The sequence below is a fragment of the Eptatretus burgeri genome, chromosome 9, assembly GCF_056783735.1.
Source record: "Eptatretus burgeri isolate ZD-2024b chromosome 9, Ebu_testis_v1, whole genome shotgun sequence".
Taxonomy (NCBI): domain Eukaryota; kingdom Metazoa; phylum Chordata; class Myxini; order Myxiniformes; family Myxinidae; genus Eptatretus; species Eptatretus burgeri.
Window position 1 is genome coordinate 17,356,748 of NC_140969.1, and position 27,687 is coordinate 17,384,434.

At 40.8% G+C, this 27,687-nt stretch overlaps 1 protein-coding gene across 5 annotated transcripts in view; it reads right to left on the minus strand.

Moving 5' to 3' along the window:
* Positions 1-27,687, minus strand: part of LOC147019630 (sodium/potassium/calcium exchanger 3-like) — a 262,889-nt gene that overhangs the window by 103,189 nt on the left and 132,013 nt on the right. For all 5 annotated transcript variants that reach the window (XR_015061467.1, XM_085894183.1, XM_085894182.1 and 2 more), the window contains exon 4: positions 18,282-18,356. Coding sequence is in view for 4 of the 5 variants with exons in the window: in XM_085894183.1 (XP_085750309.1) it covers positions 18,282-18,356 (75 nt within the window). In the remaining variant the exon portion in view is untranslated. The remainder of the gene's footprint in view (positions 1-18,281; positions 18,357-27,687) is intronic.

Sequence of the window (27,687 nt, forward strand, 5' to 3'; positions counted from 1 at the left end):
TTTCTAGTATTGAATATATTGCCAGAAGGAGAGGAGAAACTTTTGTTGGAGATACTTTAATTGATGTTCTTCCAGATATACTAAAAGCCCTTCCACTGAAGGAAATTGAAGAACTCATATTATTCACCATAATTCTTTTTATCCAATAGTTGTTATATTTATCTTTAGTCAATTTTACATCCTCGACATATTTCTTAGTATCTTTTATAAATGAAGAGATTGATTGAAACTTGTCTTTTGTGTCTTGATATATTGTATTTATTCAGTGAAAAAAAGTTGGAGGATAAAATGGTTTTAAGCACAGATTCACCTATAAATTAAATGAAATTTTCATCAAGAAAATTTTATTTTAAGCAAAGTTTTATTATATAAATATGGTGAATATAACGCACTGGCGATGTTTGAAATCATGAATATAAATGTAATAAAAAACACCTTCAAACCAACAAACACACATTCAATCTTTTCAGACAAATATCTCCACTTGACCAAGAAACAAAACATTGTGATAGATGTGATAATGATATTCTTAAAAAAAATTATAATAAACACCTTCAATCACGCAAACACAACAACAATGAAGAAAGGGAAGGTGCCGCTAAATTCTCCATTGAAAACACTGATGGGGCATTTAAAGGACATATAAAAATAAGATTGTTTCACTTTCAAGACCCTGGACCACCTTCAATAATGGAAGCTGTTGATGTGGTCAAACAAAGTATGGAAACTATAATTAAAAACACATTAAGTGAAATGAAAACTTTAAAGTTTTATATGGGAATAAAATTGAATATGGTAAGACAAGGCGATGAAACTACTCCCTATATGAGGACAAACCCTCACTTTATCTCATAATTTCAAGATTTTGTAAGATGTGATGTTTATGATGAACTCCAGAGACAAGAACAAGATGTTGATAACGCTGTAGTAGGTAGTGGATTTACTCTTACAAAAATAATCTTTTTAGATATACACATCTTAAAATCAGATCCTCTTCAAGCTTCTTCTTATATTGATTTACAAAAAGAGATAAAACTTAAGAAACCAGTTGTTAATATTCAAAACAAAGATAATAAATGTTATCTATGGTCTGTTCTTGCTCACCTACATCCTCCACAATGGAATCCTGAAAGGGTTGAACATTATAAGGAATACGAGAATACATTAAATGTTAAAGATTTAAAGTTTCCAATGTCATTGAGAGATATTCCTAAATTTGAGAAAATGAATAATCTATCTGTTAATGTATATGGATTAATGGATACAAACAAAGTTCAGATATTAAAAATTTCAAACAACTATAAAAATGATGAAACACACATTGACCTTCTCTACTTTACTTCAAAGGAAAAATCACATTATGCTTTCATCAAAAATTTCTCAAGATTAACCAAATCACAACTATATAAGAGAAAATGTAAAACATATCCTTGTAAGAGATGTCTCAACTCCTTTCACACAAAAGAACGATTAAATCAACATTCAAAATATTGCAGTCATCATAAATCAACCGTAATCAATTTACCGAAAGCAGGTTCAAACATATCATTCAAAGATTATAACAAATCTATAAAACATCCATTTGTGATATATGCTGATTTTGAAAGTATACTTGAAAAGATAGATACTGTTTCTCCAAATCCAAATAAATCATACACAAATAAATATCAAAAACATACTCCTTGTGGTTTGTGTTATTATATCAAATCATCTGTTGGTGATGAATACAACAAGTTAGAACTTTATAGAGGAGAAGATGCCTCAGAGGAGTTTGGAAGACGATTGGAAAAAGACTGCATAAGACGAAGATAAATAATGCTTAAAACCTATCAACCAATGTCATTAACAAAGGGAGAGAAAAGGGAATTTAGAAAGAACAGTATAGTATCTGTCATATTTGTGAGGAGAAAATTGAGGTAGAGGTCAAGTTAGGGATCACTGTCATACTGGTAAATATAGAGGTCCAGCTCATTCCCGTTGTAATCTTAATTACAAGCCCCCAAACTTTATTCCTGTCTTTCTTCACAACAATGCTCATGATGACACACATCTATTTATAAATGAACTTTCAAAGACATCTGGAGATATTTCTGCCATTCCGAACACAGATGAAAAATACATCTCATTCACAAAAACAACTCATACATCCACCATAACCCATATCAGATTTCTTGACACATACACGTTTATGGCAAGTCCATTATCTAACTTAGCATCAAATATTAAAAACTTACCAAATCTTAAATCACATTTCTCAAATCAAGAAGAGATTGATCTCTTATCACAAAAGGGAATATATCCATATGACTACATGGATTCATTTGAGAAGTTTAAAGAAACACAACTTCCTTCAAGGGAAAGTTTCTATGGCAAGTTGAATAAAACTCATATTTCTGATACAGATTATACACAAGCTGAAAAGGTTTGGGAGAAGTTTAATATCAAGAATGTTGGAGAATATCATGATTTGCATCGTAAAACTGATGTATTGTTATTGGCTGATGTGTTTGAAACTTTTAGAACAGTCTGTCATAATAAAAATTCTTATGGATGAGACCCCATTCACTATTACACAGCCCCGGTTTGGCTTGGAGTGCTATGTTAAAAATGACAAAACATAATTTGGAATTAATCAGTGATATAGATATGCTTTTAATGATAGAGAAGGCTAAAAGAGGAGGAATATCTCAAGTATGTTCCAAGAGATATGCTAAAGCAAATAACAAATATCTTCCTGATTATAATAAGAATGAGGACAACTCTTTCCTGATGTATTATGATGCTAACAATTTGTATGGGTGGGCTATGTCTCAATCTTTACCTTATATAAAAATTAAATGCGTTAAAGAAAAACATTATGAAAAGTTTTCCAAGACATTGTTGTCTCCTCTCAAAAATAATTGCATGAAGCTGAAGTTGGATATTATTTTGAGGTTGATTTAAAATACCCAGAAGAACTTCATCACAAACATAAAGACCTACCTTATGCCCCTGATAAAGAAAGTCCAAGAAAAGAATGGTTAAGTGATTACCAACAGTCATTTAATATAAAAGATAAATCTCCAGAAAAACTACTTACTACATTAAATGATAAAGAAAGTTATGTTTTGCATCAAAGGAACTGTAGACAATATTTATCTGCTGGGTTGAGAGAGGAAAATTCATCGAATTTTGAAATATAAACAAAGTCATTGGTTTAAGAAGTGTATTGATTTAAATACAAAAAGGAGAACAGAAGCATAAACAGATTTTGAGAAGGACTTTTATAAATTAATGAATAATGCTGTATTTGGAAAGACTATGGAAAATGTTGGGAATCGACAAAACATAAGACTTGCTACATCTTGGAAACAGGCTTCAAAGTTAATTAATAGACCAAGTTTTGAACGAGCAGAGGTGTTTTCAGAGAACTTTTGTGCTATTCATTTGAAAAAGAGAGTATTGAAATGGATAAACCTATTTATATAGGAACATCAATTCTTGACTTGTCAAAGTCGTTAATGTATGACTATTACTATAATAATTTAAAATCAAAGTATAAGGATAATGTGTCATTGTTATATATGGATACAGATAGTTTTATATTCGAAATTAAGACAAGTGATGTATGTGAGGATATGGTTGATAATATTGATATATATGATACAAGTAATTATAAGTCAGGTGATGTGTTGTTTTCAAATAATAAAAAGGTTATTGGTAAGTTTAAAGATGAATTGGGTGGGAAGGTCATGAGTGAATTTATAGGATTGAGATCAAAATCTTATGCTTTTATGTATATTGATAATAATAACATTGAAAGGTGTGATAAGAAGCTAGAGAATTAAGAAAAATATAATCAAGGAAACAATAAACTTTAAACATTATTACAACTGTTTAACCTTAAAGAAGGAAGAGTACAGAAAAATGAATACAATAAGAAGTTATAAACATCAATTATATACAGAAGAGATAAATAAGAAAGCATTAGGAGATTTTGATGATAAAAGATATATTTTAGAGAATGGAATCAATTGTCTCCCTTTTGGTTATAAGTATAAGTGTTAAGATATTGTGTTGGGAATTTTAACAGGCTACTGCAGTCTTTTTACTGATTTATAAATGATAAAATCAAGCAATAACCAAACCAAAGAGTGGAGATGTAATCAACCTTGGTATTTAAATGGGAAAAATAAAGAATGTGAGAAATATCAAATAAGTCTTATTGAAGAAATAACCGGGGGAAAGGTAGATAAAACAAATCACACACACACACACACACACACACACACACACACACACACACACACACACACACACACACACACACACACACACACACACACACACACACACACACACACACACACACACTCACACACACACACACACGCATTTAAAGGCCATTTTCCCCGCTAAAGCAGGGGTTAGCCTTGCGGGCCCCATGACAATCTTCTCCACTTTACCCTGTTTTCTGCATCTCCCCTTCTTAATCCCCTTGCCCACATTTCCTCTTCCACCACATTTAGCCAAGTTTTTCTCGGTCTTCCCCGTCCTCTACATCCGACTACACTCATTTCCAACACTCCTCTCACCCAGTCACTTTCATCCTTCCTCAATACATGACCCAACCATCTCAACCTGTTTCTCTTCACAACCTCCATCACAGACTATTCCCATCATCTTCCGCACGTCATCATTTGTCTTCCTCTCTCTCTCAACGATATTCCACACATCCACCGAATCATTTGCATTTCCACCCTTTCCAGCCTTTGTTGCTGCTCCATGTTCAGTACCCATGTCTCACTCCCATAAATCATCGTACTCCTCACACATGTAGCATACACCTTTCCCTTCAGCTTCAATGACACTCCCCTCTTCGTCAACACGCCACTCAGTTCCCGAAACTTCTTCCATGCTCATCTCACTCTAGCAACCGTCGAAGAGTCTGATCCACCTTCTCCATTCAGCATGTCTCCGAGATAGCAAAATGTTTTCACCCCTTCCAGCTTCACACCATCTCCAAGATCCAACTCAACAATTCCTTCATCTGCTGCTCCCTCGATGCACACCTTACACTTGAATGTAGCTGCCACACTGGTTAATGACCCTCTCACCCCACTACATTTTCGATGAACCCATTCAGCACACATTGTACACTGAATGGAGTTCATTCCGACACCCTTCCTGCACACAGCACACGGCCACTTCTCAGTCCTTTCCACCTCACCACATGCTTTACCACTTGCCATCACCTTCGTCTTTCTGATATTCACCTTCAAACCTTTTGCCTCCATACATTCCTTCCACTTGTTCATCTTCTCCTTCAGTCCATCCATACTCTCTACAATCAACACCAGATCATCTGCATACAGCAGCTCCCACGGTAAACCCTCCTTTACCCTCCGAGCCAGCACCTCCATCACAACTACAAATAGAAGTGGACTTAGTACCGACCCCTGGTGCACTCCCACCTTCACCTCAAACTCACCACTGTTCCCATCCTTCGTCCTTACAGCTGTGCATGCTCTCTCGTACATGGCCATCACTACTCTGATCAACCATTCCTCCACTCCTAACTTCCTCAATGCCCATGTCATAACTTCACGTGGAACCCTATCAAATGCTTTCTCCAGATCAACAAACCCAAAAAACAACTTCTTCCTCTTCTCCATGTACTTCTCCTGCAACTGCCTTACAATAAAAATCGCATCTGTCATTCCTCTTCCTGGCATAAATCCAAACTGCATTTCGTCAATCTTTACCTTCTTCCTTATCCTCTTCTCCAACACCCTTTCCAATACCTTCATTCCATGCTCCAATAACTTTATTGCTGTATAGGAGCCACAGTCCAAAGGGTCACCTTTCCCCTTGTACAGAGGGACGAGGGTACTCAGTTCCCAATCCACTGGAATGCGGCCTTCTTTCACCACCAGATTACAGATCTCTGTCATTCTCTTCACACCCCAACTTCCTGCTGCCTTCAACATATCTCCCACAACTCCTGTCAGCCCTCCTGCTTTTCTACTCTTCATTGCTCTTATAGCTTCCTCAACTTCCTTCTCAGTTATCTTCTCTGCTGGTCCTAAAACCGAGTTACTCTCGATGTTGCTATCCCATTCATTTTCTACATTCAACAGCCTTTCCATATATCTCTTCCATCTTCCTTTAATTCCATCTGAGTCCGCAACAATTTGTCCCACTTCATCCTTCAAGCAACTCACCCCCGTCACATCAAGTGTCTCTCTCGCTATCTGCTTTGCAATCCTGAATACCGCTCTCTGACCCTCCTCCGAATCCAAGCGTTTTCCGAACATTTTCCTATGGGCCTCCTGTGCCTTTGCAACCTCTTTCTTTGCAGCCTTCTTGGCTTCCTTATAACTTTCATGTGCTGCCTCTTCTTCAACCGTATCCTTTGCCTTTTGCCATTCCTTGAACTTCTTCCTCTTCTTTTCAATCGTCTTTCCAACTTCATCACCTCACCACCATGTTTCCGAGTGCCTCGGTGGTCCTTTTGTCCATCCACATACCTCACCAACGGCTCCCAATAGACTATCTTTCATTGACATCCAACCACTTTCAAGCTCAACCACATCATCTTCAACCATACTCAGCCTCTCTCTTAATACTTCCTTCACTGTCCCCTCTTTCAACCTCCACACCTTCATCCTCGGTTGGTACTTCACCCTATAAACAGATAAAACAGATAGATAAAACAAATAAGCAGATAAATTTATTTACAAATAAGTTGGAGGATGTAAAGAAAAATATAAATATCCATGAAAGGACTGAAAACTTTGATGGTTATCAATTGAACAATGGAAAAACAATTTACTACAATCTCAAAATGATATGTGGCTCAGGAGGTGGTCAAACAAGAGCATTAAGAGAAGTTTATCATTCCATCTCTGCTCAACAAAGATACTTAAACCAAGAACTAAGTTCCAAAGTAATCTTTGTGAATATACTCGATGGTGATGAATGTAATAAGAAAATTAAGTTATTCCCGAAAGTAGAACAGGGACAAATATTCAATGGTTCGCTCTTTGAGTGGATTGAAAATATGAAAGGAAAGAAGTGCTTAAATCAGTAAGTCTCAATTTTACATTTGTTTGTATGGAAGGGGGAGGAAATCAGTCTCCTATTTTGAGCTTTTGGGGCTTGAGCCAGTCTCAATGTTACATTTGCTTGTATGGGAGGGGGAGAAAATCAGTCTTCTATTTTACATTTGCTTGTATGGGAGGGAAGGGAACCAGTCTCAATTTTACATTTGCTTGTATGGGAGGGGGAGGAAATCAGTCTCCTATTTTGGGCTTTTGGGGCTTAAGTTATAAAGTTTTTCCCTTTTCCCCCATTCATTTGAATGGCCGCCTCAGAAGCCCCATTTATCCTCTACTGCTAGTATTGCAAATGGGACAGCCAGCTTAACATCCCTTCTGAAGGACTGGCTAGTTAACGATGCAGTTTTCAGCCTGCAAGTCACCAAAAAGTTTTGTCATGAGACTCGAAGCCACATTAGACAATTTATTGGACAATATACTACCTCTGAGCTTTCCTGCCCATCCTCATGTAAATATGATTACTTCTTCAAGCATCATAAAATGTATTATTGGATTTCCTGTAATCGCTTAAAGGCTACCAGAGCTACTTAGTGATCAATATCAGATTCTGTGGTATAATGGTTAGGAGTGTCTGCTCTGAGTGTAGGAGGTCAGCAGTTCAAACCCTGTCATACCAAAGACTTTAAAGATGCTATGTGATGCTTCCTTCCTTTATGCTCAGTGTTTGAGAAAGAAAGAGCATGGACAAACAACCATTGCACAGGCTTTGATGGGCCTCATGGCTTCCTCCTGCTTTGGAATTCTTAATATAGAGGAACTCATATTCTTATGACTTCATATGCCATGATGTCCCTGCACTACATCAAAATTGTGTGGATAAGAGAAATATCTTTGGCCATTATTTTACATCTCACTAGAAATATTACTCACAACTTCAAACAGATGCAGCGTGATCACATATAATTATCTACGATTGCTCACATGTTTGAGTGCTGCACCAAAATTATTGTTGACGTCAGAAACAAGAAATATATTGTGGCCTTATTATCCTGGTGTGTGCAGATAAGCAGGTTTACTTTTTCAAACTTGCATGTTCTCTGTCTATGAAACAATATTCGTTCTTCTCATGAAACCATCGCTCTTTGATAGTGGAATATGAAGAGATTCGGGTAAGTGAAGCTAATTTGAATGAGAGAATCTGGATGAAAGCATAAACTAAAAGTGCAAAAGCAAGTTTGAAACAAAAGGTGTTCTAAACAAAAGCATTTAAGGAGGAAAATATTGCAAATTTTGAGGATCTCAATGTATATTCTCGTAAACAAAGAAAAATACACCCATTGAGACTTGAGGAATTTTCCATTCTGACATTTTCAATGGCAGAGCTGGTCTCATTGTGTCACGTGTGTCATTCGGGTGTGAGAGACCTGTTTCAAAGGTAAGCCAGCACCTAATTTGCACAAAGATGGTGACATCACAGTCATGTCTAATTTGGCCAAAAATGATGATATCATGATGATGTCTAATTTGCACAAAGATGGTGACATCACAGTCATGTCTAATTTGGCCAAAAATGATGATATCATGATGATGTCTAATTTGTACAAAGATGGTGACAGCAAGTAACCCACTCTCCCTTACTGCATATACAGTGGGGTGCAAAAGTATGAGTCCACTAAAATCAATGCTAATTAAGCTTTCTCAAATCATGATTTCAAATTTCCAATCTTGCTCTACGGATGTGAGACTTGGACTCTGACCAGGGATCTGAGATGGAGACTTAATTCCTTTGGTACCAGGTCTCTTCGGAGAATCCTTGGCTATCGCTGGTCGTTCTTTGTGTCCAACGAGCGGTTGCTGAGAGAGACTCAAATGAAATTTGGTACCTGCATAGTGCGTGAGCATTAGTTGTGGCTGTATGGACTTGTGACTCGTTTTCCTGATACTGATCCTGCTCACCAGATTCTCTCAGTGAGGGAGTCTCATGAGTGGAAGAGGCCAATGAGCTGACCACATGCCTCGTGGTTGATCAGCATCTCAAGGAGATGGGGATGCGCCAGGCATCTGCCTGGGGGATGGCCATACGGAGGCCCCTGGAGTATCGGCGGAAAGTGGATGCAGTGACGTGCTGCTCTGGCACATGCTCCACTACCTGACCTGACCTGAGCTGTGTTCATCAGTCCGTCCATCCGTCTACTCCATAACTCCAAAACCATGAAACCTAGCAGCCCCAAACTTTGCATTCATACTCAGGGAACTCCAAGGTGGTGCATGAATGAAAACTGGGTGTTTGGGTTTGTTTAAACACCCCATTTTAAAGATAATTTAGGGGGTGCTCATCATGAAAAACCAAAATAAGCTTTACGAAGATGGTGGTGCACCATCTTTGTTAGACCTCTGCCATCTCACAAGAGTCTTAAACCGCCATTTTTTTTGGTCTGCTCAACAATGCCTTGACTTAGAACAAGCTGCAATGATGTCTTAACGATAGTTTTTTTTCACTTTCCTCACTCATATTATTGAATGCCTGATCAACATACTTACAAATCACTGCATACATTGCAATGCTTATAAACGCCTGGAGACACCAACGTTCGTGGCTTTATTTCATTTTATTGGTTTTAAATGCTCCCACCCAGTTTTATAGAGAACCCAGTGGTTAAATAGATGTCACTGTTTGGGCGCGTTTTATCACCCTTTTTTTCTCCGCCATTCATGCTCCCTTCACTTCCTTCAGCTCACACTGCCTTCCCTTCCCCTCATGCGCTTTTCCCTTCCCTTCATGCTGTCTTCCCATCCCTTCCACTCACACTGCCTTCCCTCTCCTCCCCTCACACTGCCTTCCCTTCTCCTCATGCTCTTTTCCCTTCACCTCCCCTTATGCTGCCTTCCCTGCCCCTCACCTCATGCTGCCTTCCCTTCCCCTCCACTCATGCTGCCTTCCTTTCTCATCCACTCATACTGCCTTCCCTTCCCCTCCACTCATGCTGCCTTCCTTTCTCATCCACTCACACTGTATTCCCTTCCCCTCACATGGCATTCTCTTCCCCTCCCACAGCCTTCCCTCCCACTCCTCTCAAACCCCCTCCCCTCTCCACACTGCAACCCATGGACATCTCCTAGCAGTCTCCATATGCTGCATTAACATGCTGTTTTAACGTACCCCATTTTGTTCAGTCCTGTCCTACTCCCCCCCCCCTCCCCTGTCCCACTAACAAACGAAAGTCAAGACCCTTCCCCTCATTCTTACCTCCTCACAAACCCCTCCCCACTTCCTACTCCTCCTAGCTCCCCCATCCTTCTCACTCCCACCCCCTTTAATGTATAGCGCCATTTGGTGAGGCACAGCTCTCCCCACGTGCTCTTCCTCACTCTTCCCCCTTCAGAGCTCCCCCTTCCTCACTCTCTCCCCCTTCATAGCTCCCCCTTCCTCACTGCCTCCTAGCTCCCCCAACCCTCCTCCCTCCTTGCTCCCCCTCCCTCTTCTCTCCCCTTACCCCTCCACCCTCACTCCCCTCCCCTTTCCCTCACTCCTCTCTCCCCTCCCTCCCTCCTCCATCTCCCCCTACCTCCTCTCCCTCCTCTCTCCCCTCCCTCCTCCATCTCCCCCCCTACCTCCCCTCTCTCCTCTCTCCCCTCCCTCCCTCCTCCGTCTCCCCCTACCTCCACTCTTTCCCTTCTCCGTTCTCCCTCCCTCCTCTCTCCCCTTAATATTCCCATCAGCAAAGCAACAGGTTGTATTTGCCAGTAACATAAAAATGAATGGTGAACACATTTTGGAGAAAGATCAAATTTAATGAGTTGTCCACCTCGCTCTGGAGTGCATTACAACACTCTTGTGAAAAGATTGATTCAAACATAATCCATAAACGAATGAAATCAATCCCAAATACAGATGAGGCAGTTCTCAATTCTCATTACTGATTATTTATTATACGTAAAGACAGATTTGATTTTTTTTTCCTGTAATAATATGTGTTGTTATATCCTAAAGAGTTCATGGAAATCCCTCGAAAGTGCTTTTGGTTTCATATTACAATTATTTATTTTGTTATCGCTTCTTAATTCATAAATTTCCTCCTGAACTCATACTTTTGCACCTCACTGCATATCAGAGATGACATGTCAATGGATCCCTCCTTGTAGATACAGATAAAGATAGTATGCAACCAACCATAGACCTGTAATAACAATTGTGACTTTAAGAAAGTAATTCATAATCTTGTGTAAAAATAAGGGATTATATATTACCAATCCTAAAAGTGTATTTAGGGGTGCAGTTGTGTATTAAAGATCATCAAACCATATAGGTTAAGGCAGGGATTTGCAATTTTACTGGGTATCAGAAAATAATGGCCAAATATTTTAAAAGGTACTGTGGGTTCATCAAACTTCTAAAAGTGAATGTAAGAAGATGTGACAATTTCCTCAACACCCCCTCTGAAAGGTGGCAGTCTTTGATGCAGAAGCCTGCCTGCAAAGCACCAGGATGACAGTTTATAGAGGGAAAGGGAATCAAACGCAAATGAGACAGCTCAAAGCCATCCAGTATATAAATAACAGAGAAGAAGGGAAAGTATAAAGGGGGCATCGAGGGGAGGGAATGAGTATTACAAATAGAAATGGGGAAGAAATAAGAAGGAAAAAAATGAGATGATCAATTTACTAACTGGAACAGCACTCGGTAGAGCGCATTCCTCTGCCAAGTGGAACAGGTTACATTTTGTATCCCATTGATAGGCCGGATCTGCATCTGGACCCTAACCAAAATCTCATCTGCTTGTTATTACAACCTAACCAACTCATCTACCAAGTTCAGGCATAATCCGTCCATAACTTTTTGAAATATCATGCTGTATATCGATTTTAGCCACATCTCTCAGTGGTCAAGAATCACTTTAAAAAAAAAAAAATTAATTCTCGGATCTGGATCCAGTTCTGGATCTTCACCAAAAAGTAATCAATTAGTCTTTGTCACAGATCCAACCTGTCCACCAAGTTTCGTCCAAATCCATCAATAACTTTTTGAGATAGCCTGCTCACAGACGGACAAACAGACCGGGGTGAAAACATAACCCACCATCCACCTTCATGGTGGAGGTAATTAATTAGAAAAATCTATTCTTTTATATTTATCCTTGGAATGATAAGCCCAAAAAGCTTTTCTTGTGTGAATCCAATTAAAGTGTGTTATGCCCCATTAATGCAGCAAATAAATTAACAATATTCCAAGGTGAATCTTTTATTACAGTCAAACAAAAAACACGAAACCACAGTGAAAAGTGAAGAACAAACGTCATCGTGAAGGTGCAATGAAGGAGCAATTTTGCTTCACTGAATGTGCTGAAAGGTTTCTGGAACAAATAATCAGGAGCTGTTCATGGTTAAAGTGAGAGTAAGTGCACAAATTTTCCCACTGATGGCATCCGCTTTTCTCCCTCACTGCAAGGCACAGGAAGTAATTGATGACCATATCCGTGGAATGAGCTTCACACACCAAATTAAAATAATTGCTCTCGGAGTGACATTTGGATCCACGTCGCTCGTCGAAGTGTGGCGCAAATCTCAGGCTAAGTTTGAACAAGTTGCCACTCCCAATCAGTTTCACATGTTGGGCTTGGCAGATAAGTGATAAACAAATAAATAAATAAAATGTTGCCAATGGCTTCTTTACAGCTGATTGGTGCACGGTACAATTGTGATGTTCTTCGAAGGTCCAGAACTGAGTTCTAGATCACAAGAGCAGTCACTTGGTGCTTTGATCTCATGTTTTCTTGAGCAGAATCCAAAAGCTTTACTTAAAATGTTTGGTCAACCTCAATCAATTATCCACCCCTGAGTGAGCATAGGCTTGCATCCTTGGGAGACATTTATCAGATTATGGTCAGACTTTCATACAATGTTGTTTACATCTTCACTTAATACCTAAAACAAATGTCACTAAAATATTTATGATATTAATACTTTAGTGATGACATCATTATTGGCATTTACATTCGAGTGTTGATAAATAGTGGCTAATAGCTGGTGATGCTGCTGGTGGTTAGGATTTTTTTAACAGTGGGGAAGCATTACATCAGGAATCGTAGCGTCTTTCGGAAGAAGTGCTGAGTTGTCCCAACAGCTTGCAATTAACTTGTGAACAGTGAAGATGTTATTTCTTTCAGATAGATGTATTCACATTTATGGAGATGGTTAATATTTATTATACTGACAACAGTGTGCTGGGAATGAGGCAAAAGTAGCACTATAAATGAAGTGGTTATCGAAAATGAATACATCAATAAATAAACAAACAAACAAATAAGTAGTTGTAAGGACAACTTTGGATGGTGTCGAGTCTGCTGCCTTCAAAGACTTTAATGGAATAGACACACAATGTTTTATGATTCGAAGAAATAGGAGGTAAGTGGGGAAAATAAATCATGGGCTGAAAGCTTGGGCTTGTAGCAATTTACAGGCAGTGGATTAAACAGATGGAAATGCAGGGAGTACAAAATCAGATAAAATAATAAAAAATATCAAGTTACTACTCAGCTATACCAGACTTGGTGGAGTAATGGCTAGAGCATCTGCTTGGAGTCTGGGAGGTCAGTGGTTCAAACCCTTGCTGAGCTTGGAGTCTGGGAGGTCAGTGGTTCAAACACTAGCTTAGTCACACCAAACACTTAAAATGAGATGTGCTGCTTCCTTACATGACGCTGAGCATTTGAAAGGATGGAGCATGGACAAACAATGCTGGGAAGGCAATGGCAAACCACCTCGTATAACCCTTACCAAGAAACTTATTTGGCAGCATCAATGCTCTGTAAAGAGTATGGTACATTGAATCAAATCAACTACTCAGCTTAATGTCATGAAAGAGGAACAAGCTATTTTGTACTTTGTCCTCCTGATAAATAATGGCAGTGATGTGCAAGTCTTTCATCACCTCCAGGAGAACAAAGAGGAATGCATGAACCCAAGCATACAATGGGGATCCAAACTATTTCACTGCACACTAATATTTTGCATTGTATTAGAAATTATGGATGCAGAAGTTTGGTTGGTGAAGCATGGAAGTCAGCTTGGAAATACCATCTGCTTCGGATAGGTCATGTATCCTGATGAGGTCAAGAGCTTAAATGACCATGCTTCTTACAGAGAATGATTCCCAAAAGACCCAAGTAATTCGCAATGCACCCTATTCAGAAAGACATAAGAAGGATATGACACTTACCTGCATTCCACATTCCAGAGATCTTTTTAACAACATCGATGAGTAATAGAGCTGCTGTTTCTCACTGGAGTGAGGAACTATTCCAAACTAGTGACAACAATCTTTGAGCTTAAACTTTATTCCTTTGAGTGATGGTTCCTGCTCCGGGCCAGCCAAGTCGACTTGAAATTGCAATACTGTTGGCAATTATCTTTAAAGAAAGTTGAAGCTGAACTCATCTATTTTAAAAAAGCCATGAAAAGATTTGATTCCTGATTTCAGGTCAGAAAAAGAACAAAGCACAGGAGCTGAGAATCAACAGTTAAAGTTACAACAAGAACTGCACTCGGTGGAGCACATACCTTCACCAGGTTGAACAGTTTACGTTTTGTATTCCAGTGATAGGCTGGAGCCGGATCCGGATTTTCACCACAATCTATGAAATTCGACTTCAACACACAAACCTCTCCACCAACTTTCGTCCGAATCCATCCATAACTTTTGGAAATATCGTTCTCACAGACTTTGACAAACACTTAATTGAACAGACAGACAGACAAACAGAGGTGAAAACATAACATCCGCCACCGAATTAAATCAAACAGAGAAACTGTAAAGAAAGCAAGTTGTTACTAGATGGCAAGATATTTGCAAAAATGAATGTATCGTTACTTTGAAACAATTACTCAATCTTCTGAAACCAACCTGAGATCAGAAAATAAAAGTTCAAAGAAAATAACATCCTTTGATACATCTCCGATGCTCACAGGAAACTCAGACTGCTTTGAAGCAAGAAATATCATTGGGTATTTGTGGTGAGAGAACTTTTAGTAGCAAAACACTTAAAAAAAAAATATATATATATATATATATATATATATATATATATATATATATATATATATATATATATATATATACATGTATGTAAATATCATTAGATCAAATGAGTAATCACAGAAGATTTGTGGAAAGGTAAGAATTTAGCTCCTGTTGGGAAAGATATTCACTTCACTGCAGGTAATCTTGTAAACTTTTATATTCCTAATTGAGACTCGTGGAAGAGCTAGTAGTAGTACACTGAACAGATCAGGACGCAACAGGACAAAAGGAGCAGTTGAGAGAGGGGAGAAAACACCAACAGTGTAGCCATAGGCCAAAATAGAGATAGACTTGGATAAACAATGGGTGTGGGGAGGAATGGGGGACAGGAGAGGATGCATGAAGTGGACACAATGGATACAGATGGAAATTCTCAGGTGGGAAAACTGGAAATTTAGAAGGAGAAAGGATTGGAGTGAGTTAACGAGGGTAGAAAAGATAATGGCTTTGGTGAACAGCTGTCTTAAAGACCTGGAGTGAAGAATGAGATTGAAGAGAATGTGGAAGTTGGTTCCACAGGGAGGAAGAAAGAGTCACGAATGAGTGGAGGTGAGCAGTGATCCTGGATCTAGGTAGTTTCACCAGAAGGGCGAACTTACATTATCATATTGTAGAAATATTATCTTATTTTTGCAAAATGTAAAAAAGAAGACAATTTTTTACAAAATGTAAAAAAGAAGACATCATAATATGATGAGACTTCCCTCCACCCCAATAAGCTGCACTAAAATCGATGTAAATACGGAAAATGAACAAATTTCACTGGAAATGACTTATCAGAACCAATGTTTTGTCACAATTCTTTGATGGCAAAGTGGTTTCCCTTTTGGTAAGTTGTATTAATAGATTAATGCAAGTATAATATGTCAAATAATCCACAGTTGCAAGTGAAAGAGGAACTCTTGTGGGGGGGGGGTCTTAAATTCGCACAAAATGTGGTGGAAACTCCTTGCAATTTCAATGATATCATGGAGAATTGGTTGTGAAATGATCACTGTCTACGGTGAATAGTTCCAATGGGAGGCAAGAATGTGGCCAGGTAATGAAGAGAAGAACTGAAGTTAAGAAAATCGAAATTGGCCAAAGTGAGCCAAAAATGTGCCAAATTAGTTATTTATTAATTTTTTTGGTTAATAAGGCAAGCGCTCAGTCAAATATTTCAACCACAGGGTGGCTCAATCAAAACAACCACGATCATTGGGGAGAATGCAAATGATGTGTGCCGAATCTTAATACACTCTTTTGAAAGGGAGGGAATGAAAGGAAAGGGGAAAATGCAATCAAGCCTTGCATAAAACCTGAGCATTGATGCAATTGGGATCAAATGATACTAAGTCCGTGCTTTGGTTAAAGTCCAGCATCCTGTTCTGCTTGCCAAGCACGTTGCCTGCGGCATACAAGGCCACCTTAATACCTGACTTCGCAACTTCCTCTACTTGTGCAGTCAAAGTGTTGCTATCAATAGAACACTCCCCTCTCCTTTCCAAATGAAGGCTGGAGTGCACAAAGACATTGCCTTGAACTCAGTCTTGTTCTTCATCTACTTAAACAACCTCTCGGATTGCCTGGAAAACCTTATCTTCCATTTTTGCTGAAGCCTCTACATTGTGTCACAAAGAAGCATACAGCAGCTGGACCACTTTCTGTTGATCTGGAATTTATTAGATGCTGGTTTGATAAATGAAAGTCACTCAATGACGACAAATCTCACAGCTTTCAAAAGATTATAATCAAATGAATCCAAAGTCAGCAGCTGGGAGATATTCAGTCTCTTGAACTTCTCGGCCTCACTATCAGCCATGACCTCTCCTGGGCCGATCATATAGCAAATCTGGCCTCCAAAGCCACAGACCGAGGATCCTTTGTCAATCCAAGTCTTTCCTTGAAAAAATGAACTACTCGGTGACTGCAAGGCCTTTGTTCAAAGTTCAATGGACTGCTGCTCTCACATATGGGCTGAGACCCCTGCATCACATCTGCCTCTTTTGGATTCTGTAGAATCTAAAGTTATTGGCATCTCCAGTGAATAAGCCAAAGCAAAAAAACTGTCGTTCTCACATCGCAGACAGGTGAGTAGACTCCCTGTTTTATTTTTTTTTTTCATTCTCTCTTCTAGTCTCGCTCCCTCTACTCCATCATCCCACTGACCACCTCTCCCACCAGCTCCTCCAGGGTGCATAAATTCTTCCAGTAACCGTCTCCTCATTAAACTCCCACAATTGAGGCTTTCTGCCCACCTCCAATCTTTTGGGCCTGTTTTATCCCATTTGTGGAACTAACTTCAGGAGATGGTTCAAATGCACTCATCAAATGGAACTGCCTTTGGGAGACGGTTCAAATGAAAGCTTCTTCAAGCAAGCGGTGCACCACTTTCTCATCTCATCTCCCTTCCCAACCTGCAATATTATCTACCACCATTAACCCTACTTATCTCACCACTCTTATTTGCAGGTTATGGTGCTTCCTACTTTCCTCTCTCTCTCCTCTGTTTCTGTTCAATTATTTTCTTGCTTGTTCTGTCCAACTGTGGCCCCATGACCCTACTGTCAGTACATTGTCTTTTTAGCCTTTGTCACCTTGCTCTTATATGTTTACAAAAAAATATTATCAACAAGTTGAGGCATCAATCAGCTGGGCAAATATGACATACACAAATGGATATGAACAAATGCCAAATCAGGTTCCTCCTGGTACAGCCTGTGAACAAGCTAACCAGGTAGAGAATACAGGATCCATTGGAATATCTCACCACCCGATATTTGTCAGCCTGCAGGATACAAGTCTGCCATTTGAGGATGCTGTGTTATCTTGTAACAGTTGTGATGAAAGACAGATCAAGTCTTATTTGAAATTTTGCCTTGGCTGAGGATCGCTTGAAAAATAAACCAAATAGGAATACGTGTCATGCAAACCCTTTTTTTCATTCCATTGTACACTACCAATAGATAGATAAAGGTGAAGGATGGAGGCTCTTCGACTTTCGGAATTAGGATGGGGGAAGAGGGGCTAAATGAGAGACAGAGAGAGACGGAGACAGAGACAGTAAATGGGGAATGGGGATTAACTTCAGATGACAATGCATAACTAATAGTCGGTGTACTTCTCCAAAGTGGAGAGGTAAGCAATGCAGAAAACTTCACAAACATCCCACATACAGTACTCACCTCACAGATCTTCTCCAACGATGGCACAAAAAAATCATCGCAGACAATGGCAAGTGCACAGAACATATACATTGCCTGAATGTGGAGACACAAAATTTCCAATCAGCAGGACAACGCATGTAATTGGCAAGAACGTCAGATGCTAAAATTTTAATCGGGAACGATAAGCACAGAAACAATTTGCAATTACTTTGATTCTCTCTGCTGTTGGAAGAAGACACACACACACACACACACACACACACACACACACACACACACACACACACACACACACACACACACACACACACACACACACACACACACACACACACACACACACACACACACACACACACACACACACACACGTTATACTGTATTTGTTTTGAGAGTGACATATAAAGCTTGCAACTCGCACTCTACAGCATGAGGCAAATTGTACAGGGAAAATGGGGTAATTTGTAAAATAAAGAAAATAAAAAAACAAGCCTTAAAATGGAGAAAAAATATTGAGGCAGTGTTGGGATTATTATGTATGTATAGCTTTCCAACACAAGATAACAACTCTCCCAGTGGAACCAATTACTGGAAAGGGATGCTGGTCATGCTGTGCTGACAGCATGCTCGAACAAGGACATAACTTTTTTGACATTTTCAAACTTGCTGTGTCAAATCAACTGTTGCAAAACCAAATCTTTCTCTTGATACCAGTGGATCATTTCCGATGTTTTGAGGAATGGGTTGGTCGAATAATTTGCCAAACTGACTGTCAATAAAAAAATTACTTAGCCATCTTGATGTAAAAGTGCCACTCAACAGGGTGACTGACCCCTTCGGGCCAGGTCTTTTTTTCAATGGGCATTGACCCAATAACCAGGGGGGCTCAGTCAGAGTTCAGTATATGGTACCTCGCCGACGCATCGTTTGGGAATGATCCCGAGAAAGTGCTGGCTGACCTCCAGAATGTCATTGCCCGGTTGACCGACATTGGCCTCGAGATCAATGTTGGCAAGTGCGAGTTGACCATCTTCAATCATACATCGCTGGATGACTGTCAACTAACCGAGGCCATATTTTAGGAAGTGCTCCCTGATATTAAGATTGTTTTGATAAATGACTGTACTCTTCTTGGTCCTCCGATCTCCTGGAGGCCTTCACCCAAAGCTATTATCGAGAAGCAAGACTACTTCATCCATATGGCAGGCCGCCTGGAGCAAATCGATGCACACAAAGCATTTGTGTTGCTCAAAAACTGTTTCTCCCTGCTCAACCTCCTGTATATCTTGCGTGCATCTCCCACCTACGTGAATGGTGCACATCTTGGAGTTTTTGACCACACCGTTTGTGAAACGATTCGTAAAATCTCTAAAGTTGCTTTCAACGATTCTGCTTGGATGCAAGCTATGCTCCCAGTTCAGCAGGGAGGTCTGGGTTTCAGGAGGGCTATTGATGTCACTCTCCCTGGCTTCATCTCCTCATTGCTGGCAGTCTGACCCTTAGTCAATGCCAATCTGTCCCGCGTAAGTGGTTTGGTGCAAACAAGGGAGTTGACAGCGACGTTGTTGTCATGGAGTTCAGCCCATAGTGTTTGCGAACCCGAAGGCCTGTCCCAGCTTAGCCAAAAAGCATGGGACATTGAGGCAGCAAGTGTCATTTGTCAGCCGGTTGTACAGTGTGGATCAGGTCACCAGAGCCCGTCTTTTGGCCGCAGCCACAAATGAAAGCGTGATGTAGCTTCATGCAGTCCCTGTTCCCTCTTTGGGAACACAGCTTGACCCCGAGTCTTTACAGGTGGTGGTTGCACTATGAGTTGGAGCATCAGTCTGTGAGTGGCATAAAGGTCGATGCGGCAGTATGATGGATACACTTGGACACCATGATCTGTCCTGCCGTTTCAGTGTCGGTCGATATTTTTGACATTCGGCCTAAACGATGTGGTAAAACGTGCCCTTTACGGGGCAGGGATACCATCTATCCTGGAACCCCTTGGTGTAGACCTTGGTGAAAACACCTGCCCGGATGGCTTTACCATTGTCCTATACAAGAATGTGAAAAGCCAAACCTGGGATTGCACTTGTGTCAACACTTTCGTCAAATCACATGTTAACAATACAGCCTCAACGGCTGGAGCAGCTGCCATCAATGCGGAAGTTCTGAATGAAACGCAATAAATATGCCGGCCTCAGTCAAACTTATTTGTGTGAACCAATTGCCATCAAAACAACCAGAGTGTACGGCCGATCTTCGTTCAACATCATTAGTGATATCGGTATAAGGCTCGTTGCATTCACTGGAGATATAAGGCAACTGGTCTGGTTCAAGCAGCAGCTGAGCTTGGCTGTCCAGTGGGGAAATGCCATTAGTATTCTGGCTTCAGCGTGGGTAGAACAAAATCCCGCATTAACACCATTTAAAAGTTTGTTTTTTTCGGGGGATGTGGGGGTTTTACTCATTTTAATTTTTTTATCTTTTTAAAAAACTTCCAAGTGAAAAAGTGGAAAATATTTTAAATTTCTGTTTCAAAATAAAAATAAAAATAAGAAATTAAATAAAGTCACACTCGGAAACGTCCGGAAATGTCCAGAAAAAAAATGTGTCCAAGAGCCGCGTCCTAAAGGTTTTGTCTTCACCAGAAGAAGAAGAACAAGAAGAAGAAGAACAAAGCGGAGCTCTCTTAGAGCCAGCGTTCGTAATGCGACGCAGCTAAAAATTACACATAAAATATTATAATGACGATCTTTTTTTACGATAACTTAGAGATTGTTACGTTGGTGGGGAGTGGTGGGGACGGGGGGGGTATACATTACCATAGAGCAGATAGAAATGTATGGAATAGCAGGGTCCATGTACAAGTAGTTAGCCATCTTGATGTATCAGGAGGGAAACGTTAGATTAATAATTGTCTTGTTTTCATGTGCATCATACAAGGGGTAGTGCATGGTAATAAGTTGATAGGGATTATGGTTAAGGAGATTGTGTGTATAACTTCTATGTCAACCTCTACCGAGGGGCGCTGGCAGATTCAGCATAAAAGAGGACGGATGGAGCTTGAAAGGCCGAGCAAGCTACGGGAGGAGCGGTCATCGCCTCCCAAGAGGGCGGAGGCATTGCCCCGAGAGAAGATGGAGGAGCCTAATTGGGCAGTTCGGAGTTGGAGATGGCGAAGGAGACTGTCGACTGTCGAGGTCTGGAGAGATAGACTTCTGAAGGAAAGGTTCTGAGGAGAACAAATTGTGGGAGAGTTTTAAGGAGGTCATCGTGCCTGCCTGTTTTTGTTGCCATGGGCCCATTTTGTCTGCCTGTGTTTGTTGTCATATCAGGAGCCTGTTCGACATCCTGCCCATCACCTTATCGTCCCTCACCATCGTACTGCCCATCGTCTGCTCGCCTCGACATCGTCTTCCTCATCCCATCCCTCTTCATCGCCTGCTCGTCCCTGTTGCCGCCAGAGTTGAGTCCTCCGGTTTTGTCCCCTTCCTGTCAATGACTGAGTCTGGTGTGTGGTGCTAAAGCTTTTATTCTCACTGTACATAATTAGTTATTATCGATTTTGTGTCCCCATTTCCTCCCCACCTCTACCTGCCATCGTATCCCTCCACGATTACATCATCCCTGAGTTATTGTTTGTGTGTAAGGGAAATAAACCCGTTGGTTGTAAAAAAAAAAAAAGCTTTAAGGTTTTCCTGTCTCTTCTCATGACCTGCAAACGCGTTGTCCGCCATTAATTCGGAACGCCTCCTCAAGAGTTAAGCCACTCGGACATCGTGGGATTTTAACCTCCCACCATGAAGAGCTCGACATGAGTTGATCCGTCGACGCTACAATACTTAACTGATTACATCAGGTCCATTGTAGTCAGTAGCTGTAAAAAGCCAAAAATGAAGTCTATTTTAGCTTCGGATTTTTTTTTCTCGGAATTATAACCATTTATTTTTAACTCGAATAAAAACCAAACAGGAATTGTAGTACAGTTTTTGATTTGGAGTCGTTTTGTGCTCTCCCTTCCAGCAATGTCGTTGTTTAAGCTAAAATGTTTCCTTTTCTTTGGGAAAATTCAGCGGACATAAATTCCTATAACAGAACATTTTTGGATACAAAATGTAACTTGTCAGGTTGATTTGTTTTTCTCTCTACAAGAGTGAGGCTCCTAGAAGAGCAAGAGCGAGGTGAGAAAGTTTTTTTTTTTTTTTTTGTATACCTTGGTCGAGGCTCGTATGAGAGCTAACACACAACTCACAGCAAGGAGGCATGAGACAAGAGGGGCGGGAGTGGAAGGGACAAAACAGTGGGGAACAGAGACATTAGGTGAACTGTGGAAGGGAGAGGGATAGGGTGGGGAACGTGGGGAATACAAGATGGACAATACAGGGACTTTCAGGAAGGAAAGCAGGGAATTTGAAGGAGGTGGGCTTGGGTGGATTATCAGGGGTAGCAAAGATCGAGGATTTGGATGGGGGAAGATAAGAGGTGGTGGTGAACAGCTGTTTTGAAAGCCTGGAGGGAAGAATGGGAAAGAATAGAGTGAGGAAGTTTATTCCAAAGGCGGGAAAAAAGAGGAATGAAAGAGTGAAGATGAGCAGTGATTCGTGATTTTGGTAGTTTTACCAGAAGGGGGTTGTTGGCGGACCTTGAGCGCCCTGTGGAAATGTGGTGGGGACAAATCGCAGAGAGAGCAGGGGGGGCAAGGCTGGAGAGGAGTCGGTAGAAGACAGAAAGACCACCGACCAACCTGCGGTGATTGAGTGAGAGGCCCAAAGACTCAGCTTCATTGCGGGAGATGCCGATGATCTTAAATGCCCTGGTTTCGACAGCGAAGTTTTCTCTAAAAGAACAAGGCTCATTGAAATACAAAGTTGTTCGGGCATATCACCTCCCTAAATGTGAATAAGCTTACACCATCAACAAAATACCTGCAGAACGTTTGACCATGCACAGATTCGTTGGCATAATTGTTCGAGCATCCACTCCGAGTCTGGGAGGTCAGCGGTTTGAGTCATACAAATTTTTTTTTAATGGCACATGCTACTTCCTTGCTTAATGCTCAGCATTTAACAGGGATAGAGCAGGGATAAGCAACCATAGGTTGGCAAACATTGCACAGATTTGAAAGGCTGAATGGCCTCTTCTTGCATTGAAATTCTTTGTAGGGAACATGTTGTTGTGGATTTCAGAATCGGATCCGAGTAATGCACACAACATCCAGGTCCTCAGACAGTTATTTCCATAAATTCATGTTCAGAATAGACCCATCCCCTTGTCTGGTTGTATTATAACTCTTGATGTGTTGCAGAAGGGGAGGAACAGGTTCCACTTCTTTATTATGGGATAACCTTTTCCTCTTTACGACACGTCCATGACGTATGATTTTACATCAGTTTTCATTTCTGCATGAGTGATATTCACCGTTCATGCACACGATAAATCGCCATTAGCCCAACGAAGACATTCTATTCCCTTTCCATCAAGACACATTGGTTTGGAAATACACGAATTATTTGAACATTTTATTTTGGTTATCATTTTCACATTGGACGTATAGGACATTTGAGTGATTAAACACACTGTGAGCTTTTCCTGAATAGTTAATTCTGATGGTAAAACATGGATGTGGATCATTTACCTCAGGACTGATCTTTTTCCATTGACGTTTGACACCCACCTTCTTCCATCGGGATCGACACCCCGTTCAGCAGCTCTGTGGACGCTAAATGGCTCTTGTTCGTGTCGGGATGAACAGAAAGGTGATAATTGCTGGTTGACATTTTGTGAGCACTTCACATTTTCGCTCAGTTGTTCCGGAAAATGGCTGCTTTCTGGCATTCGTCCAGTGCCCTGAACATGGCGCCGTAAGACAGGCCTGTGTAAATTGGGAGTTGCATCTCGTTCGATAGTCAGGAGAAAATGATCGTCAGAATTGACGGTTGGAGGTCACGTGCAGCGATGTGCCAATAGGCAAGCTGGATTTCACTGAAGTCGTGCTTGAGGCTCTGCCCACAATGGTCGCCAACAAAAGGACAGCAAGATTGCCTTGTGATGGTTGGTGACAGCTCCTGACGGATTGTGGTGCTCCTGACAGCTCCTGGCGGTTGGTGGCAGCTCCTGACAACTCCTGATAGCTCCTGATAATTGGGGACAGCAGCAACAGTGGTTGGTGACAGTTGGACCATTCCTGCTGGTTCTGCTCGGTACCTGGCTCTTGGCGTACCTGATTCTTGGTGTACCTGGTTCTTGGCATTCCTGGTTCCTGGGGGTGACGACATGATGTCGATTGGTGTTCAAGCCTGTTTGCGGGTGGGTGCATGGTGAGGCAGAGTGCCGGCAGCGGAAATGAGGTGAGATACTCTTCTAGTCTTGGGGAATTTTAATGCATCAATTGGAATTGATAGGGATGGTTATGAGACATGTGTTGGTCGCCATGGGTCTGGAACTGTGAACCAGAATAGCACTAAGTTCCTTGTGTGGGGGAAAAATTTGTATTAATGTATTTTAAATTGTAACAAATGGAGTTTCAGAAATGTAACTTTTATGCTGCAAATTGAATTGGCTGTCATTTCTGGCCAAAAGACTTTTGCCCTAAATGATAAGAAATGTGTTGTTCTGGAGCAGAGTGACCGAGCTGATAAATGAACCTTTGCTTAGAAAATGTATGAAGTGGCTTTTTGTCTAAAGGACACATCTACAGTCTGGGTGAATATCCCCCAACCTCTCTCTCATGGAAGTATAAAATGTTTTGAAAGGCACATTGTTCTCAGTGCAAGCACGTGAGGAAGTATAGTTTCTCAGTGGCTTGTACTCCTTGGAACTGACCAAGTACCAAGTTAGAATAAAACTCTCTGATGTAATGTAGAAGTGCATTGAATCGGGTTGGTCTAACTGTTAACTAAAGTAAGAATAAATGAAATAGAACCAAATAATATTGCAACAAATGGGGATTCTTAAGTTCATTGTACAAGGGTGAGAAGTGTTTGGTGTATAATTAGAAAATAAATTGTTTCACAAGGAAGGACTTGTGTGGACATCAGTTTTATCAGTGTCGATAGGGTTTTTGTAGGATTTTATAATCAAATTGGACAAACGTAAAACTCTGTCTGAAGTCAAATAGGATTCCACAATCGGCCAGTTAGAATCCTTCAGGAGGACAACGATCACAACAAGGTGGGTTTAAAAAATCCACATCACTTGACTTTGCAAGAAGTCATGGACGTAGGGTGGCTGGTTCATGTGGAGAGCTCTTTTGGAGAGGTAGACCAAGGCATGCTCACACATTTCGGTTTATTTAAGTAGACGCATGATGACTTCTGCTTTGGTCAGCCAAGACCAGATTTCTTTTCCCCCTGAATGGTCTAATGGGTACCCGTGTCTCGTATTTTTTTTTAAATATTTTTTGTATACCTTGGCGAGGCTCATGTAAGAGCTAACACACAACTCAGCAAGGGGGGCATGAGACAAGAGGGGCGGGAGTGGGAAGGACAAAACAGTGGGGAACAGAGACATTAGGAGATCTGTAGAAGGGAGAGGGATGGGGCGGAGAACATGGGGAATACAAGATGGACATTCAGGGACTTTCAGGAAGGAAAGCAGGGAATTTGAAGGAGGTGGGCTTGAGTGGATTATCGGGGGTAGAAGAGATGGAGGATTTGGATTGGGGATGATAAGAGGTGGTGGTGAACAGCTGTTTTGAAGGCCTGGAGGGAAGAGTGGGATTGAATAGAGTGAGGGAGTTTATTCCAAAGGCGGGAAAAAGAGGAATGAAAGAGTGAAGGTGAGCAGTGATTCGTGATTTTGCTAGTTTTACCAGAAGGGGGTTGTTGGCGGACCTTGAGCGCCTTGTGGAAATGTGGTGGGGACAAATCACAGAGAGAGAGCAGGGGGGGCTAGGCTGGAGAGGAGACGGTAGAAGACAGAAAGACCACCGACCAGCCTGCGGTGAGAGAGTGAGAGGCCCAAAGACTCAGCCTCATTGCGGGAGATGCCAATGATCCGAAATGCCTTGGTTTTCACAGCATGAAGCCGAGAAAGGTGTTTCATTGTTAAGTAAGGCATAGTCATAAGCATCTGCTCTTTGTCCATTTTTCTAGAAATGCTTGTTGAATTCTTTATTTGGTTGAGATTATTTTGTTGATTGAACATTTGATTTATTTGAATTCATCTATTTACACCACAAGGAAATAAAAAGTTCTTCAGTTTATTACTTTTCTTAATAATAAATTCCTTTTTGATGTTTCAACCTGTCTGTGCTTGTCATTTCCTCTCATTGATCTAGCATTGGCCGAACCTAGATAGACTCGGAGGTAATTCCCAAACTCATTAACGTGTCATAGTCGGCGTGCACTGGCAGTAAATGCTCGGCCGCATTACTTAAGATCTAATCAAGATAAGATTGGTGCATTGCCGAGGGTGCGCTCCCCATTCAGGAAGCTACGTGACCTCTAGTTAAATGGCAAATTAGACAGTGGACACAGGAACTTGTGGTTAACTGATTGACATTCATAGTTGTTAAGCAACCCACCATACCACAAAGTTAATTGTGAGCGGTGACCCCAGGTTCGGTTCTTCCGAGGAGAAACAAGGATTAACCCCCTCATAATACACTCAGTACCCGTGGACATAACAATATTGTTATGTGGGGGTGGGGGGATATAAAGCTCGAATGTGGTAAAGGCACTGTCAAACCTTGACGATTTAGCCAACATCTGCCGACTTATGAAAAATTTGTCTTAAACGCTGGCACACATCGAATACGTTGTGGGTAAGTTTTGTTTACGTTAAGAGCACGCTGAAAAACACTGCCATACATTGTAGTATGCTGGCTTTCATTGTTGTACTTTGCGGTTGTCCTCAAATTTTATCATGCTTGAAATTTTATGACGCATGCCAGCGTATGACTCACACGTTCCGCTACGCTGGCCATAAGTTGAAGGCACGTTATGCGTATGTTGACACACGTCGACACACGTTACTTGTAAGTTACTCATAAGTCGAAACACATCGAGGTAATGATTAGCGTACCAGAAACTTATTCATAACCTATGAGTAACCTGTTGTAGGCACGTTACACGATCGTTGACACACGTCGAGGCACATTACGCGATCGTTGACACACGTCGAGGCACGTTACTTGTAAGTTACTCATAAATCGAAACACGTCGAGGTAATGCTTAGCGTACCCAAAACTTATTTCTAACCTATGAGTAACGTGCTTTGAACCTATGTGTAACGTACCTCCAACGCATATTGACGTATGTAGACATATTTGATTGACGTCTTCTGGACGACCACAGAACTTACTGAACGTGTTTCTAATTTACAGCTACCGTATAATGGCGTATTGGCAGCGTTTTAAAAAAAAAAAAACAACAACAATAACTTCCGATATTTCGTCACGTGCCATTACGTCACGTCCGATTGCCTCTTCAGTTTG